Source organism: Anas acuta, chromosome 5, assembly GCF_963932015.1.
Source record: "Anas acuta chromosome 5, bAnaAcu1.1, whole genome shotgun sequence".
Classification (NCBI taxonomy): Eukaryota; Metazoa; Chordata; class Aves; order Anseriformes; family Anatidae; genus Anas; species Anas acuta.
This window is the reverse complement of record NC_088983.1, coordinates 27,688,245-27,704,742: the sequence shown is the minus strand read 5'-3', so window position 1 is coordinate 27,704,742 and position 16,498 is coordinate 27,688,245. Positions and strand designations below refer to the sequence as shown.

Here is a 16,498-nt window from a genome sequence, read left to right as displayed (position 1 = left end):
AAGGAATCCTGAGTGGATTAGGAGCCCTCTGCGCTTCATTATAGTCTCCCTGATGAAGGCAAAAAGCGAAACTACAGCTGGAGGAGAGAGATTAAAAAACCTATTATAACAGTTTAATTATCTGTTATTATTGGATTAACATTCATTGCTGATCCAGGTGCTCCTCAAATAAATAGCTCAGGTGGTTTATAAGAGCATTGTTTTATTTTGCTGGTGAAAGGCTTCTGGCCCATGAAACAAAAGCAGGAGTTTTTTTTTTCAAAGTCCGGTATTCAAACCGAAGAAAGCTGAAGCATGCACTCCACTTGCCCAGCTATTTTTTAATTATTATCATTTTTTTTTGCCTACCCTGAACTTTTGAACTGTCGGCTCCTTTCAACCAACCCTGTAAGTCCGGTGTCTCAAAGTGATTTAAAAGTTTCTACATGTTTTACAGAAACAAGCAACCACTGGAAGGGGAGAGAGAGCCTACAAACGAACCTTTAAATTCCCTGCGCAGGGAAATGATTGCAACCTAGCCTCCCATGTTCCTAGATGCCACTGAGCCCCCGCAAGGATGCACTCATGGAAACCTCCATACACAAAGGGACAAGTCAGAGCTCTGAATCAACCGTGAGACACAGCAGTCCACACACTCCTTACCTAGCAGAACTACTTTTAGAACTGCTACATATATATATATATATATATATATAAAAGTTTTTGTTTGTTTGTTTCTTAAATGCCTGTAGCTGGCCCCTGGTTGGGTGGATAAGCAAAAGCAAGCCCCTACATGCCAGCAACAAGATTAAAAGCTAGAGCTAGTTTATCAAACAAAATTGCTCCACTTAAACTAAGAAAATTTCTTAGATTTTCATTCTTCTCGATCGTAAAATGCACAGGGTGGACCATCACACAAACTGAGCTGTGGGGTACGGCTTAATAAAGCAAGCCCACTTGCATTATGAGACCCTTCATTTAAAACTCAGAAGGGAACGCTCAAGACACGTCTTTGAACTCCCGTGTACCACAAGCCACAGGAACAGCCCGACAGGACCCTGACACTGCCGCCGAGCTTTGCCCTCAGTAGCACCATTTTGTTCCCCATAGCTCACAGCTTTGTCAGCAAAGCCCAGACGGTTTCCCTGAAACTGTGGGATCCTCCAGCAGCTGTATCAGCTGCTGTGCTCTGAGCTGGGCACACAGAACAGCAAAGAAGAATGAGACAGAAGTGAGACCTGGAGCCAGAATTACAGTTTGTCTGGAGCCTGAACTAAAGCTCGCTTAACCCCGTGAGGCCAACGGCCTTGTGCAGATGCCCATCGGCTGAAGCAACAACTATCCGTCTGTCTCTCTTGAAATATTTCTTATTAAGTTCCCTTTCTGTGTCTTACTGCCATTAACTTTGCCACATTGATTTGATCAGCCTACTCAGTTTTTTTTAATGCATAAACCATGGAAATTGCCAGTCCTTTGTAAGCACCAGGCAGTACAACAATCTTACCGCCTCCTTCCCTCAAGGTCCATTTGCACCTGGGTTGCCCAAAGGACACCTGTGGCTCTGGGCAGCAGCTAAGGGAAACGCCCATGCTGCTGCCTTCCCCGAGCCCCTTCTCTGCCCCGTGGGGCTGCTGGGCCACCCCCATGGTTATACCCAGGCATAATGCTGCTAGCACCAGGAAAACCACCAGCACGGTGAGTTTTATGTTAAGTTATGAACTGTTCAGCCTCTGACACCTCACCATCATCTCATGCATTTAACACAAGGCTAGGGGCAGGGAAGAGAGTTGTGCTGTCTTGCTCTGAGATACCTGCTGTGCCACCGGAGTACTGGCAAATAAACACCTCCAAACTCAGTGAGTAAGATCAGTTGTTTTTTTTGAATCTGTGTTTTGACAGAAGAATAAAGTTTAGCAGTTTAAGACCAGGATGCCAGCAAGCCATGTCATGTGCCACAGCTGTCTCTGCTGGGCCCAGTCCCCCTCGAAGCATTTCTGAGTTATTTCAGTGTAAGCAAAAGGACGTGCCGAAGTCCCACATTGAGCACAGCAACATCCAAACAGCTCCCATCAAGATGTCTCCACTGGGAGCCCGCAACTCCAGCATTTATGCACAAAAGAAAGCATCAGGAACCCTGTACGAACTGGAGCAGAGTGCTCCCATAAGGTGATGTGCGGTCTCAGTCAGGACATCATCTGAAATATTGCTAAAAAATGATTTTTTGCATAGCTTCAGAACATCCCTAACTAATGTAGCTCCAACAGATCCCCTGATGCATTCGATAAACTGTAGCAGAAGCATGGAAGTAATTTGCTTCAGACAGCAGAGAAATCACTATTTCATTATACCATTTTATAAAAATAACAGGCCTGACTGAGCCAATTGTCATGAACAGGGTTACCCTGAAATTTAATTTCAGGTAACTCCAGCGTGCCCTGTATCGAGTCAGGAGAGCCTTGTTTCATCTGTTCTGTAAACTGGCTGCGTGAAGTAAAGGTGCTCTCAGAGGAATTATCCAGACAGAATGGACTCTGCAATTTGAGGTCACTGTCTCAATCTGAATAGATTTTCAATCGTATATAAGACTTTACTGTAAATACATTTTTTTCTGACTTTATTTATTTATTTTCTAATCTAAAAGTGCTCCCTGACTCAAGGCTTGCTGCTTCCCTAGATTGTCCTCCCTCCTGCTGTTCCAGACAGCACGGAGCAAAGTCCACAGCCGTAGCAGGACCAGACCAGGGCTGCCTTCTAGTCCCATGTATGTCCCTATAAGAGATGACACTCAGCAGGGGTGCAAAAGCCACTGCAAAGAGCAGGTCAGCGAGAAGCTGAAGCATGGGGAAACAAGATTTCCCTCCTGTCCCCAGCAGGTGTGTCTGGAACAGGCTGCCCTGAGAGGTTTTGAGCAGGGGTGAGACCACGCGGTCCCCAGTGAACCCTTCCAACCTCAGCAGTTATGTGCTTCTGCCATCCACACGCAGACCCGGCTGCACAGGCAGTGTCCCCAGGAACAGCAGCTAGAGAAACACGCACCCCGACTGCAAGCAAGCTCTTTCTTCCACTAATGCTGTTGATGAGAGCTTGTGTCTTCCCTGACCTTGAAGCTGTGTTATCTGCTTTGGCTGGGAGAAGGCGATAATAGCTCCCAACAATGGCAAGAGTCAGCTCTGAGCCGGTGGAACAGGAAATCCCATTTCTCAAGCCCTTCAAAGCCTGCCAGCCTGCCTGGCACTGTTTCTCTCAGCAGCACTCAGCAAGATTACAGCACTAAAAATAACCCACACAATAAGTCGTGCATTAAGGAGAAGAAAGGACTAGCCCTCGATGTGGGTTTCCCTTCCACTTGTGGCCTCAAGTGTCCCCAGCCAGTTGAACTGCTAGGGTTTTGTTCTCCAAATTAAGCAGGAGCTGCAGCTGTTGAAGTGGTTTTAAACAAAATAAGGAGATTAAGGGGTACAACAAAGAGCTAAGATACTTCCCAGGTTTGAAACAAGTGTCTCCCTCCCCTCCCTGTTGTTTTCTATAATAAGAAACTCAGAACTAAATCTGATTCCTTACCAATCACTCTGCTCTTCTTTCCTGAGCTCAGGTACAATCGTTAGCATAAAATGACGCTGAACAATGGAGTCCTGCAGACTTGCAAACAACAGACGATCCATGTGGTCATTCTGCTGCAGCACGCAAGAAAACATCCAAGCCTTTTGGGTTAAGTCGCTGTCTGAACCATCAGGAAGAAAGGCACACCTCCTAACAGTAGACACCAGGATTAGCATGCCTGGAGGCCTTACACAGGTGTTGCTGTTGAACAAACACTGCCCTTGGCCTCTGCCTAGCATGAAAGATTAAAGCTCAGCCAGTTGTATCAGATCACTTTCATTAAAGCCAGCCTGAGTAGTAAGGAAATTTTCATGCATCACTTGCATGGCTTGGACAATTTGCATTAATGCTGTCAAACACCACTGACTTCTTTCTCAGCCCCCAAACAGACTGTACACTGACATGTGGCGATGTGAATTACCCTCACAACTACTGCTTCAACTGCTCATTCGTTGCATATACACAATTTATTGCTTATATAGCACATGTCATGTACTGGTTCAATTAATAACAGTTCACCTTGAGCATAAATGCATTTTTCATGTATGCGTTACCTAAACAAACTTCATATGCAAGTGTGCGCAGACAAATAGAACTTGTCAACTGCTGTCTTACACACTTCCCCTGCCTTCAGCTTACACTCAGAAGGTTGTTTGTTGTGCTGTTCTACATAAAAAATTAGAGAGATGAAGGTTAAATGTAACAAGTGTTTTAGGTACCAGGCCTGAGCTCTCAAAGAGAACTGGAGAGGTGCAGAGCTCACAACCACAGCAAACGAGGGACATGTGTCACGGCTTCACGCATCTTAGCAGGCAGCACCTGGGGGGGCTGGATGATGACAACTGCCAGCCCTGGCAGCAGACCTCTGCCACAGAGGCATTCCAAAATCCTCTGCTGCCTTTACTGCTTGCTTTCTGGCTTAAGCTACAACAGAAAAGGGTCTTTTGCAGAGAAGAGGTTAAATATAAACGCCTTTCACTCTAAAGCATGCTCTCTCCTGTGTACTAAGGATGACAATAAAACATCAGGCAGCTAGAAAGCAGGTTAAATGTGACCAAATAAGAAGGCAGAGTGAACGTGGGTAGGCCCTAAGCAGGAGGCCCTTCGCTTAACAAACTCATTGCTCTCTACTTATAGCTTTCAGAGACCATCATTAGCAATAAAAGGGACCATAATTACTTCTGGAGACACAAAAAGATTATACAAATTTGTGTATATTTCTGAAAACATGGGAAAAGTAAGAGAAACGTTTAAAAGCAGCATGGATCTGCTGCCACATTGCTGTTAAATCCCACTGGCCTGTATGGTGCCCTAGGTCAGCAGCTCCTTCCTGCTCCAGAGCTGTGAATGCCACAGCTAGAGCCCAGTTCTGGGTTTCTGGTGCCACACAGCCCAAACCCTGCAGCATTTGTGATTCCCTTCATTTTTGGATTGCGGCCATCTTCTCCACTGCTGCTGCTGTGGGCCCCCTCCCCTCAGGTTTCAGCAGACCCATAAATCCCCACATGCTACATAAACACTGTGGCTTTTTTCAAGGCAAAAGCTTATTTTTTTTGTGAATAACACTGCCCTGACGGGCACACTCCCAGCCCTGCCGCTCCCCACCGGCGCAAACGCCTCAGGGGCCTCCTGCGCTCCTGTGAGCCCCCTCACAGCACCCCGGGAGTTGCAAAGGGCCGAGACCCTCACCTCACCTCACCTCACCTCATCACACTCACCTCACCCAGGCACCCTCTTCTTGCTGCCATGTGTGCACAGGACGACCTGGAGGAGGTGCTTGTCCACCCCGTGCTGAGCAGGCCGAGGTGGCGGTGGTTCCTCAGTTCCTCAGCCTTCCGCAGCAGCCGGAACCTTCCGGAACCCAGCCCTCAGAGGCATGGCGGCAGCCCAGGCCCAGCACCGCCTCACCTCACGGCCGTGTGCCGATGCCCAGCAGCAGCTGTGCTGTGTGGGTGCCCCCTTCCCTCCCCGGCACCCCGTCCTGTGAGCCCTCAGAGCCTGGAGCTGTTCTGGAGCAGTGCTGCCAGCGCAGTGATGGGGGAACACGAGGTGCTGGGGCTGGCTGTGGCCAGAGATCCAAAGAGGTTTTGTTCTCTCAGGCGTGTGCCAGCCGACCTCTGAGCCCGCAAGGCGAGTGGCCAGGCTGGGGGGAACCCAGCAGTTACAAATCCAGCATTAATGAGAATACCCTGAGGCTGTGAGAGGGGCACAAGCCAGCAGATGCCCAAACCGACCAGCAACACAGCCCAAGGTGACCCAGGGACGTACCTGCAAAGCTTTTTCAAATGTGTCTGACTGAGAGAGTGTTTCAGGCAGGGAGGGTGGAGAAATCCTTCCTATGCTAAATCTGGAAGCAATGTGAGAAGCTCAGGTTAGAGATGAGAACAATCACCAGCAGCAACAGTTTTTGGTGCAGAGGTTTTCTTCCGGACCAGATCTGGGGGTTTTCATTTTCCCTTAATTTGGATTCACCTTTTTCAGTACACTGCTGTGAAAACCAGACCAATGGGGCTGAACTCTGCCCGTGCACAGTGTGCTGGGCAGGGACACTAGGGCACGCTGGGTGCAGCACGTGCAGACCCCAAAATGCTAACAGGGTGATGTTAATTCCACAACCAGGAGGATGCTGCCTCGCACATGGGCCATCTGCTTCTGCTTCGGCATAGAAAGCAGGGACATGGTACTTACCGGGTTCGACGTTGGTGTGAGGAGGTTCTTTTTCATGGACATAAACAAGACACTCAACAGCTAGTATCTTTACTGAATGAATTTATTGGTTTTTGAACTAAAGTTGCTCACAGTTATTTAACAAGGGATACATCAGATTTTTTTGTCCATTTTAAACCATTAAATAATGTCAGTTTGTGTCTGTATATGTGTGTGTGCGCGCGTGTGTGTCTTCAAAGTACAAAATAGGAAGGATAACAAGAGGTATTGCTTTCATTTATTCTTATATCTTGTGTAAGTAATCCCCTTCCTGCTTGTACCACATGGGTTTTGCTGATATAGGTATTTTTAAATTATTATTATTATTTTGTATTGAAATCCCAGCCTTTTGTAGAGGTACAATGTAACAGAAGCATCAAAATCTATACACAAGGGAAGAGAAAAGAGGGAAAAGAAGGACGGGGGTGATGGGAGGGGAGCTTGGAGGAGAAGTAGAGAGAGGGTGGAGGCAGGAAAGACAACGAAAGCAAAAGAGACTAATTTACAGCAATGTCATGCAATTAAAACTGCCCCCCTCTCCTGCACCCTTGCCTCCCCCCCTCCCCAGCCATCACCCCCTGGTGTCTGACATGCACACAGCAATACGAGAGAAAAGGTTCAGAATAGGGAAAATAAATAAATAAATAAAAACAAAAAATAAAATAAATCCCTCCCATTTGGGGGAATGGGGAAACGGGGCCAAAGTCAAAGGTCTTTGCCCCACTTGTGTCTTTAAAAATTCTTTTTAATCTTCAAACCTATGTACAAGTAAAACTGGTCCAAGAAGGGGAAAAATGATGAAAAAAAAACAACAACGACAACAACAACAAAAAAGAACTCATCCAACATTATCATTAAAAAAAAATAATCTTGCGATACAACATACACCCATAGGAACCCAACGAGCAGCAATCGAAGGTCATAAAAGAGCTGAACACTAATGCTAAGCCTACATTCTTAAAATCTCAGTCAAGAAGTATTTCTCACTGTGTTTTGTCTTCCACGCGTAAAACCACGTTTTTTTGTTTGTTTAACCTTTGAGCTTGGGCCAGAATAAGTTACACTTGGTCACGTAACTCTTGAGGAGGAGGAAAAAAGGCAGCAATTCTTCTTTCTCAAAGTCACAAGATGAACACTTACGGGGTTTCTGTGCCTTTTTTCCCCCTCCTCCACAAAATAAATAAGAATCAATGTTGCCTCTACACAGTTATTAAACAGAAGATATATCTAACAGCTTATTTTTTTAAATATATATATATGTATATATAAATAACCAAGACCTAGTAACTGAAACACAAAAAAAGGTCCCCATCCACCCAATCCCACCCTCCTCCCCTTCAAACAAAAACAAAAACAAAAAAAACAAAAACAAACAAAAGCAAACAAAAAAAAAAACAACAAAACAACAAAACAAAACTTTATAAAAATATCTTGCAGTAATTTTTAAAGTTTACAGTAGCTTCGTGATTAAGTCTCCCATTGCCCTGACTCCACCTTGTCTTGCTCAGATGAACTAAGTGCCAGTGATTTGCACACACACACACACAGGAAATAAAACCCAAGATAAGTCTCTTTTCTTCCTCCTCTTCATCTTCTTTTTTTTCTTTTCTTTTTTTTTCTTTTTTTTTTTTTTTAGAAAAAAATCACCCAAGCCAACAAATGAAATCAGTAACTTAAAGAAATAATAATACTGATATCAATGCAGCACTAGCAACACAACAATTGCCTCTAAATGCAGGGTGTGGTGGAGGATCCAGCTGGTGGAAGAAGGTCCCAGCACAGTGGCACAGTGGCAGGGAGCTGACAGATGGGGAGGAAGGTGTCGAAGGAGGAACAGCAGTAGCAGCAGCGGCAACTGTGCCTGGTGGTGGGAGAGACAGTCCTTGGCAGAGTTGTGTCCCTCTTCTTTGCTACCAGAAGTTGCCTTTTCCCTAAGTTTTAATGTTTTGTTTGTATGTGTTTATTCATTTAACCCCCTCTCCCTCCTAAGTTTACTCCTTTCCCCTTCCAGCAGGTCAAAAAGCAAAATTATACAGTATAAAAAAAAAATAATAAAAATTCTGTGTCTATATATATATGTCTGTATGTATGTATATTCATATGAAAATATACACACATATATACATGTATATATAAAAAAAGAGGACAAAAGAAAAGGAAAAGGTGGTGGGGAGAAAAAGAAGGTTAAGAAAATCCAGTGATGAAGCTCCCCAATTTTGTCTTGGTTCAACGCTTAGTTTTGAGTTGCTCCTGGCTGGTTTCTGATGAGAACGCGCTCTGGATTCACAAAACACTGCGCTCCCGCTACCCCTTTTCCTTCCCCGCACCCTCCCCACCAGGCTGTGTTCACCTGCGCGGACAGAAGTTGCCAAGGGAAAAGGTTTCACTCCAACAATTTGCAACCTCCTTTCAGCCCAGACTGTGCAATCCCATAACTGAGCAGATCTCTCTTGTGGAGCACCAAAAAAGAAAAAAGAGAGGAAAAAAAAAAAAAGGCGTGCATTGGGGAGGTGTTTGGGGAGAAGTGGGGGAGAAACCCACTTCCCGAAGGGAGAGGGGAGGCTGGGAACCTCAAACAGGACTGGTCCTTGGACAGTCTACATCGGTTGCCTTCCGTCAACAAGTGTCCGCAGAGCACAGAAGGTGAAGCCGTGGCTGACATGTTAACTTTTCGGGATAATTCCTGGTAGCAGAGCGGAAACAAGTGGTGTCGTCAGAAACACAGAGAGAGCATGAACAGAACAAGAAACAAACCAAAAGAAAACAAAAAATAAAAAATAAAAAATAAAAAAATCAGGAAGGAGAAAAAAGAAAAACATTCAAAAAAAGGGAGAAAAAAAAAAACAATCAAAAAAAAACACAACCCAAGATCTGTCGAACTGGGTTTGTCATCTGTGCTACCTTTTCTTTTCTTTCTTTTCTTTTCATTCTTTCGTTCGTTTGTTTTTGTGTTTGTTTCTGAGATATATATTATATATCATATATAAATATATATATGTATATATATACAGTCATTCCTTCATACAAAATTTGTCTATAGACAGTTTTGTACTGTTGTGGCAAGGTATATACATCCTTCTAGTTTAGAGGCTAGCTTGCTAAGGAATATTCTTTCATTCTTTCTTGCTTTTTTGTTTTTGTTTTTGATTTTTTTTCTAAGTTATTTAATTTTTATGTGTTTATTTAAGGTTGGTCTTGTAGGCCGACTGATGAGACCATCTTTGCCTTGTCTTTGCCAGCAGGGTACTTATTGTCTCCTCTAGACCCATAGTCATTAGAACCGGAATCGCTCCGCTTGCTGTTTGCGCTATGCTTGGTTGGCGTGCCGGGGGGATGGCTCACCTGCCCGTTCTTCTCGTCTGAAAAAAGTTGTTTAATTACGTCAAAGAAGTTACTCAATGGGCTGCCTGGGTACACAAAACAGAGGAGACAAAAAAAGAAAGAAAGAAAGGAAGAAAGAAAAAAAAAACGAGAGGGAAAGAGAGAAAAAGAGGAGAGAAAGAGAGAGAACAAACAAACAAATGAACAATGGGGCTTTTAACGAGAAGAACATGATGAGGAGATCCAGAGCCACGTGCGTGGGGGTGTGTGGGGGATGAAGACAATGAGCAGGAAGAGGAAGAGTGTTTAGGATGGGACACCTACAGAAGTAAAGAGGCTGGGAGCACAAAGCACCTAGGTGGTAGGTCCTGGTTTTCCTGAGAGGGTGGGTACAGCTGTCTCACCTAGCAGGAGGACACAGTACCATGTTGAACTGGTTCAGTCTGCTTGGAGTCATTTGGCCACTCCGCAATGAGACGTCAGTGAATGTAATGCTGAGTACAGGCAAATCCCCTCTTAGTGCTGCTGTTCCATTTTTTTGATGTGGTCACCAATTGATGCCTTGCTTTGCAGCTCTGCTAAGTTCTCTGGCTGCACTGGGCATTAAGCTTTTCTTGCTTACTTTCTGTTTCGTTCTGAGTATCTGCTTGCTCACCTTTCAGACACTAAGCCTGAAGTGCCTGAGCGCTCTAAGGGAGAAAATATGTGAAAAATGAGAGATGGCTGACATGACTACTTCCATCTGTATGTGTGATTTATGGCTTGTGCTTGCAAGTCTCTAAGCAAATTCACAACTTTCTTACAATAGGCACCTTGAAATGAAGATACTGAATACTATGTAGAAGCAAACTTCTCTGGCTGTAAATATTTCTGGGACCTACTAGGGTCAAGAACTACTTCCTCACTGTCCTGAATTTATGTTCTTGCTACAACACAGCCTCCACAACACTGACATGACTTTCAGTGGAGCTCGGAGCCACAGAAGGGTGCAGGGTTTCATGTTGGTGGAAAAAGTATCTCATTAAGCCAGCCACTGGAGCAGGCCGCAGTGTTAACATGGGTTGGGCACTGTGCACATCAGAATACAATCTTTCATGCCATTTGGAAAAGTCTCTTTGCCTGCCATTTCACCTTTTGATCAAATCCAAGATTCACTTTACCAATGCCACTTGCCACTGTGGAGCATGACGCATCACAGACCCACCTCCAGGGGCCAAAAGGAACAGACAGACCCTGGATTGAATGCAGTGAGTCTTCTTCTAAATCCCTTCGAACGCAGGTATCTGAGACCTCTCAATTCACAAGGCACAAGTGGTATGTAAGGAGCCTTCATGTGCTTGACTAACAGCTATGTGCTGGGTTTAATTATGCAGCTCCAGGGCAATTGCATGCAACACCTTGACTGGTGAGAGCCAGACAGTTGACAGTCTTCATTTAATTCCTGTCTGCTGTACATCCAATGCAGTGAAAGACCCAGCTGTGTCTCAGCATGAGTGGTAGCAACCCAGGAACAGTCCACGGAGGTTTCAAAACACAACAGCTTGGGCTGAAGCTGTGCAGCAGGCTCTTTTCTCATGCTGGAGCGCCCACTGTAGCAGTGGCTACACCTCTGTGCCACCATATTTTTGGACCTCCAGGCAGCAGCGGTGTGTGGTGTTTGTCTAGTCCTGTATGAGAGGATGTGTGGAAGGTCATACCTGAGGAAAGGTTCTGTGAAGCTACTGAGGGAAATGGACCAGCAACTATCATAAAGGTAGCCCTTGTGGGGCGCTTCTAGTCCCTTGTAATTTTCCTGGACTGGGGGATTAATCCTGACCAGACATCTGAGGGGTCACAATAAATCCTCTGTACGTGGGTGTTGAAAGGACTGGTTCTTATCTAACCTACACCATACAGGTGATGACTGTTTGTGATCATTAAAACCCCATTGTGCTTTTCTCAATATTGGCACTGTTGGCTCCATTGTTCTAACAAATTCAAATCATCTCATTTACATCCCACCTAAGTAATTTCGTTCTCTGGCTCCCAGAAGGAAACAGGCTCCTGGTTTCTGCCTTGCAGTGACGCAGAATGCTGTGAGGGGTGGGACCTTCCTTCCCTGAGATGGCAACATCCAGTCCAGAGCAAAGGGGTTTCTGCGTAGCAGAGAGCACCCCTTATTCACAGTTAGTGGGCACTGGTGGCCTAGTAATATTCTATTTCCTTTCACTTTTATTACACACACAGGCAAATCAGTTGCTACAGCAGGCAAACACTGTCTCTGTGTGGTAACTTTTCTGAAGAGCTTGTTGAGTGCTGTCTTACTCTCTAATGGAAGATACTAGACGAACATAAACTGTTCTTCTGCAAAGAAAGTGCAATTTGTAGGATTTGTGTCCTGCAAAACAGAATGTGTTACTTTTTCTTCTGCCCCATGCTGGCCAGGTAGTTGTTGCTTTCTTCTGCATGGTAATAGACACTGAGAGAAACCAAATGGCTGGCATATAGAGTGAAGGATCTCAGTCTTTCTTATCTAATTCATTCCTTGGCTTCCTGTACTTGCAGTTTCGTGTTTAACTTACTGCTGGCCCTGGTTCTATCTGTGCATTCAATTATATCCACGCCCCAAGCAAATGGCTGTTAGTTTCTGGAAGGGCATCATTCAGCTAACAGACTGAAGCCTTAGAGATGGGCCTGAACAAACAGCCAAGCAACACATGTATCTCAATTTCTGGCTAAGATAGGAAAAGCTATCAAACTCTCAGCCATTTCTGGGTCAGAACTCTGTGAGCTCCACCTGCCTCCTTCCACGTGCATGCAAATGCTTTGGAAAGGAGATATCTCTTCCAGATCTATGACGTCTAATTCCAATTTTTCACTGAGCCTCTCTAAAACTGTATTAGGTTTGTGGGTGCATGCTCTGCTCAGACTCTTTTCTATCTACTCAGACTCATTTCTAATTATTTTAAGTGAATACTCTTTTTCAGAGAAAAAAAGAAAAAAAGCAAACACTCAGCCTTGAATGCAGGAATGTGGGCAGATCTGGCTCTTATGTGGCTTTGGACCTCTCATCTTCATAAGCAAATGGAGTCAGCAGAGAGAATGAAAAAGAGCACTGAAAAAAATGCTGGAGAGGGAAAGACTGCTAGGTTGGGAGAAAAGGGGAGGGGAATATCTCCAATTATTCAGCTGAGCAGTTTATTCAACAAGCTTAGAGGGAAAGAAGAGGGCAGAGTAAGCAGTGCTCTGCAGGAATTGGGGAAATTTTACTTTTCACGTAGACAGGAACAGCAGACAAAAGTACAACTTGCAAGAATGGAGCAATAAAACATTTTAAAAATTGTATGTAAATATCTTGTACTTGATGAGTTCCAATACAGGATTTTTAATCATCCTATTAAAATATGCAGCCCCTGTTTCATCCACCCTTTCTCCTCCCCATGCCCTACTGGCTTTCAAGTGCTTGGAGATTTACTGCAGCAAGAGTATTTAACAGTCTGCTTTTCTTTGCCTGTATCTCTACTGGATTCCTCACAATCAGCATTTTCAGGTAAAATTTTAATGGGAGGTAAGAAATCCTCAGGGATATTTAAAGAGAGCTACTGAAAAACAAAATAGGCCACTTCGCTAACCCTTTCCTTTCTTTGCCTTTTGTAGTATCTGGCCTTGTAACTAAATACTTGGTAATAATACTTCCCTATCTTGCAGTCAAGAAAGAACTGATCCTACGCCAAGCACTATAGACAATCACAGCATTGATGTTATCTCCAGGACAGCTTGTTAGCCCACTCTTGGGCTGGTCTAGATACTGGTCTTTGAATAGACAAAGAGTCCTCACATTTCTCTCTGGGGATATGTAAACATGGGGCAGCTATGCTGGAAGCATGAAAATGGTGAGTGGTGTTGCTTCTCTTAGTTCTCAGTTCCCTTTGGGCTTATACGGCCAGTAAAACAAGACCTGAAAGTGCAGGCAATGATGGATTAGAATAGCTTTCTCAGCAATCCTCCACTCCTAGCATTCAGTGCAAAATATGTGACAGGCTCCTACACCTGCGAGTCCATCTGGGGGCCTCAAAGAGGCTGCCTCTCTTATTTCAGAAAGTGAGATGACATCCCATTTCCTCTGGACAGGGATGAAGGTTTGGCTCACTGATTCTTCAAAACTTCCCTGGCATTTCATGCATCCGTAACTAAGGTCTTCTTTCCCCTTGAGAGCAAACGTTCATCAACACAGAGCAAAGACAGCGTGAAGGGCAGCAAGGGTGAGAAACTGCAAGAAGGATCAGAGGCAGGAGGGGAGGTTCGGAGCATTAGGTTTACATCTGTTAGGAGGAGATGGATATGTGGTGCATTTTTGAGTTAGTCCAAGGAGCTGGATGCTGCAAGATGGGGAAGGGGAATGAGTTTGAAAACAAGCACTGAAGCTTATGAAAGGGTCATGTATTGAAGGGACACTAAAGAAACAGATTTATGGAGAAGGTACTGGTTTGTGGCACCTGTGTGCAGCTGTCATGGCCAAATATCTCAAAAGGAGTCAAAATTGTGAATGTATTTGAATACAACAGGCACTAAAAGGAAGAAGTAGGGCTGGGAACAGACACAGAGGTACAAAGAAGCTGGGCAGATGGCTTGTATCAGCCCTCAGAGTATTCTGTATCTCATTTGCTGTTCCTAAGAAGTCTGGTGACATTGACTTAGCCCCATTGGTGTCACGTGAAGTTGAAGTGGCACAGCCAGGTTAAGAGGAAAGAGAGGAGGAGGTGACTCACTCCAAGCACCAGGAGTGGCACCAGGAGAGGATGCATCTGCTCTGACCTTGAAAAAACCTTCCGAGTCCTCTAGAGGAAACTAACAGGAGGTGGTGAACAAGCAGCTTCAGGACAACCTCGGAGGCTTCAGTCCCTGACTGTAGCCTGCTGTTTTGTAACATTTTAAGACAGTCAGGTAAGGACTTGGTCCTGTTTTCATTCAAGCAAATGGCAACATTCCCATTGCCTTATTGGAACCAAACCCCGAGGCACTTTCTTGTCCTGTGAAACCATCTCTCTCACATCCATAACAACTTTTAATGCATTAATCCTTGTGGTGCTGACCACAAAGTTGCGCAAAGCAAATATGCCATCTGTGAGATTATTATTCTGTGCCTTTCCTTTCTGTATAGCCTGAAAAATTTTGAGTTTCTGCATTTTTAGCTTAGGCTTTGAGAGAAAATGAATGGGAAAACATAGGTCTCAACTGGAAACAGAGAGACACTTTGTCAACCTGACTTCCTATATTCCTTCTTATGTTGCTTTCACATCCTTTCTGCCTGCCTTCTGCCCTTGTTGTTATTTATTTACTTATTTCTTTATTTTCATCCCTAGCTTGCTATTTATTTCAATAGCAGCCACAGTTTCAGTGAATAATGTAGCAAAAATCCAACTCCTTCCACACAATGCACTGAAACATTCTGTTGATTAGTGATAACCCAGTCCTTTTCACACCCATTTGCTAGTTTGACAGAATTCTAGCCCCCTTTTTTAAGACTAGACACTTTCTGTCTGTTTTCTATTGGCAGAGTCACTTTGCCTTCAATATCAGAAGATTTAAAATACAGAATCCACTCCAGAAATATCTGCAATGAAAGGGATATTGGAAAGGTAAAAGTGGCCTACTCCTCTTCATTTAATTACAATCTCATGTAGGGGTCTTTCTTCAGAATAAAGAGTCCCTGGCCTTGGCATTGTACAAATGCAAATCAGAAAGAGGCCTCATGGAGCTCACTCACTATCAAAGAAGATTATAAAAAAAACTTTTGCTCAACTTGTTTAAGCTAATTTGGATATATGAGGTCTCCCTCTAGATTGGAGAAGGGTGACTGAAAGGCAGTTGCGATGTCTTGCTGGAGGCCATCACACAGAACTTCCTAATCTATGAATCCTTCCTACCCTTGAAGTAAGCTGAAAGAACTGCTGAAATCCCAAGACTGGTACTTCTCTAAAAAATATAGGAAGTCAGAAAAGCTTTTCAGGAGACAAGTGTGTGGTTTCGTATTTGTTAGATTTTTAAACTGTTACACAACAGATTGACCAAAACAAGTTCTCCCATTTATTTTTTAAACGGTAAATTATATAACTGGACAGCTGTTTTGATTTTATTTTGGTTTAGGATTAGAAAATGGAGGCAGACTGACAGCCCACAGGATAACTTGAATTTCTTAGCAGGACACCTAAACTGTAACTGGGCAAGACTACTTCCAAAGGAAAGAACAGAGCTTATTTTCCAGAGTCCTTGGACTCTGTAAAAATACCAGCTGATAACAGTGCTTGCAGAAACAGACTGCTGGTAGGAACTGCTCCACTCATCACACACTGTTAGCACAGCTGTCCATGCTACCAGCAGGTGGGAACTTTCAGTGGCTACACATCTGGGCAGATCTGAACAACCAACCTGACATTCAAATGCCCTGTAACCCATCCTTGTTCCTACTCCCCTAAAACATCCCTTCTCCCGTGCAGGAGGAAGGTCCAATACTTGTGATTAGCCATTCTGCCTCTGTCTCACACATGTTTTTTCTCTCTCTCTCTCACAGAGAAAATTCAGCTTCTCCTGTCACAGGCAATGTAACTTAGATGGGTACCTCTTGGGTGATTGAGTTAAGAGGATGGTGAACACAGCCAGCAAAGACCCAAATAAATGAGGTGTGTTCCCTTCCTGTTATCTTCTGCAGAGCTAAGACATGAGTAATTAATTGGAAAACAAACATGTCCATTACTGATGAATAGCTTTGGCCACTCCAGCACCACCACGTAACTTTTAAAATAGGAGACATGATGATGGAGAAGAGGGAATCGAGCTCATTTGGACAGCTGGTGGCACTGAAAGAGCAGGCAACGACAGTGCTGTGATGAAGAGATGCCAAATGTTCTTGTGG

The 16,498-nt window shown here is 44.3% G+C and overlaps 1 protein-coding gene across 1 annotated transcript in view; it reads right to left on the bottom strand.

The window, feature by feature from the left end:
* Positions 1-6,331: 6,331 nt before the first annotated feature.
* BRSK2 (BR serine/threonine kinase 2) overlaps positions 6,332-16,498 on the bottom strand; it is a 302,139-nt gene continuing 291,972 nt past the window's right edge. The window contains exons 24-25 of the mRNA XM_068683402.1: positions 9,628-9,644; positions 6,332-8,968 (exon numbers count right to left, since the gene is read on the bottom strand). Of these exons, the coding sequence (XP_068539503.1) occupies positions 8,669-8,968; positions 9,628-9,644 (317 nt within the window). The 3' untranslated portion in view covers positions 6,332-8,668. The remainder of the gene's footprint in view (positions 8,969-9,627; positions 9,645-16,498) is intronic.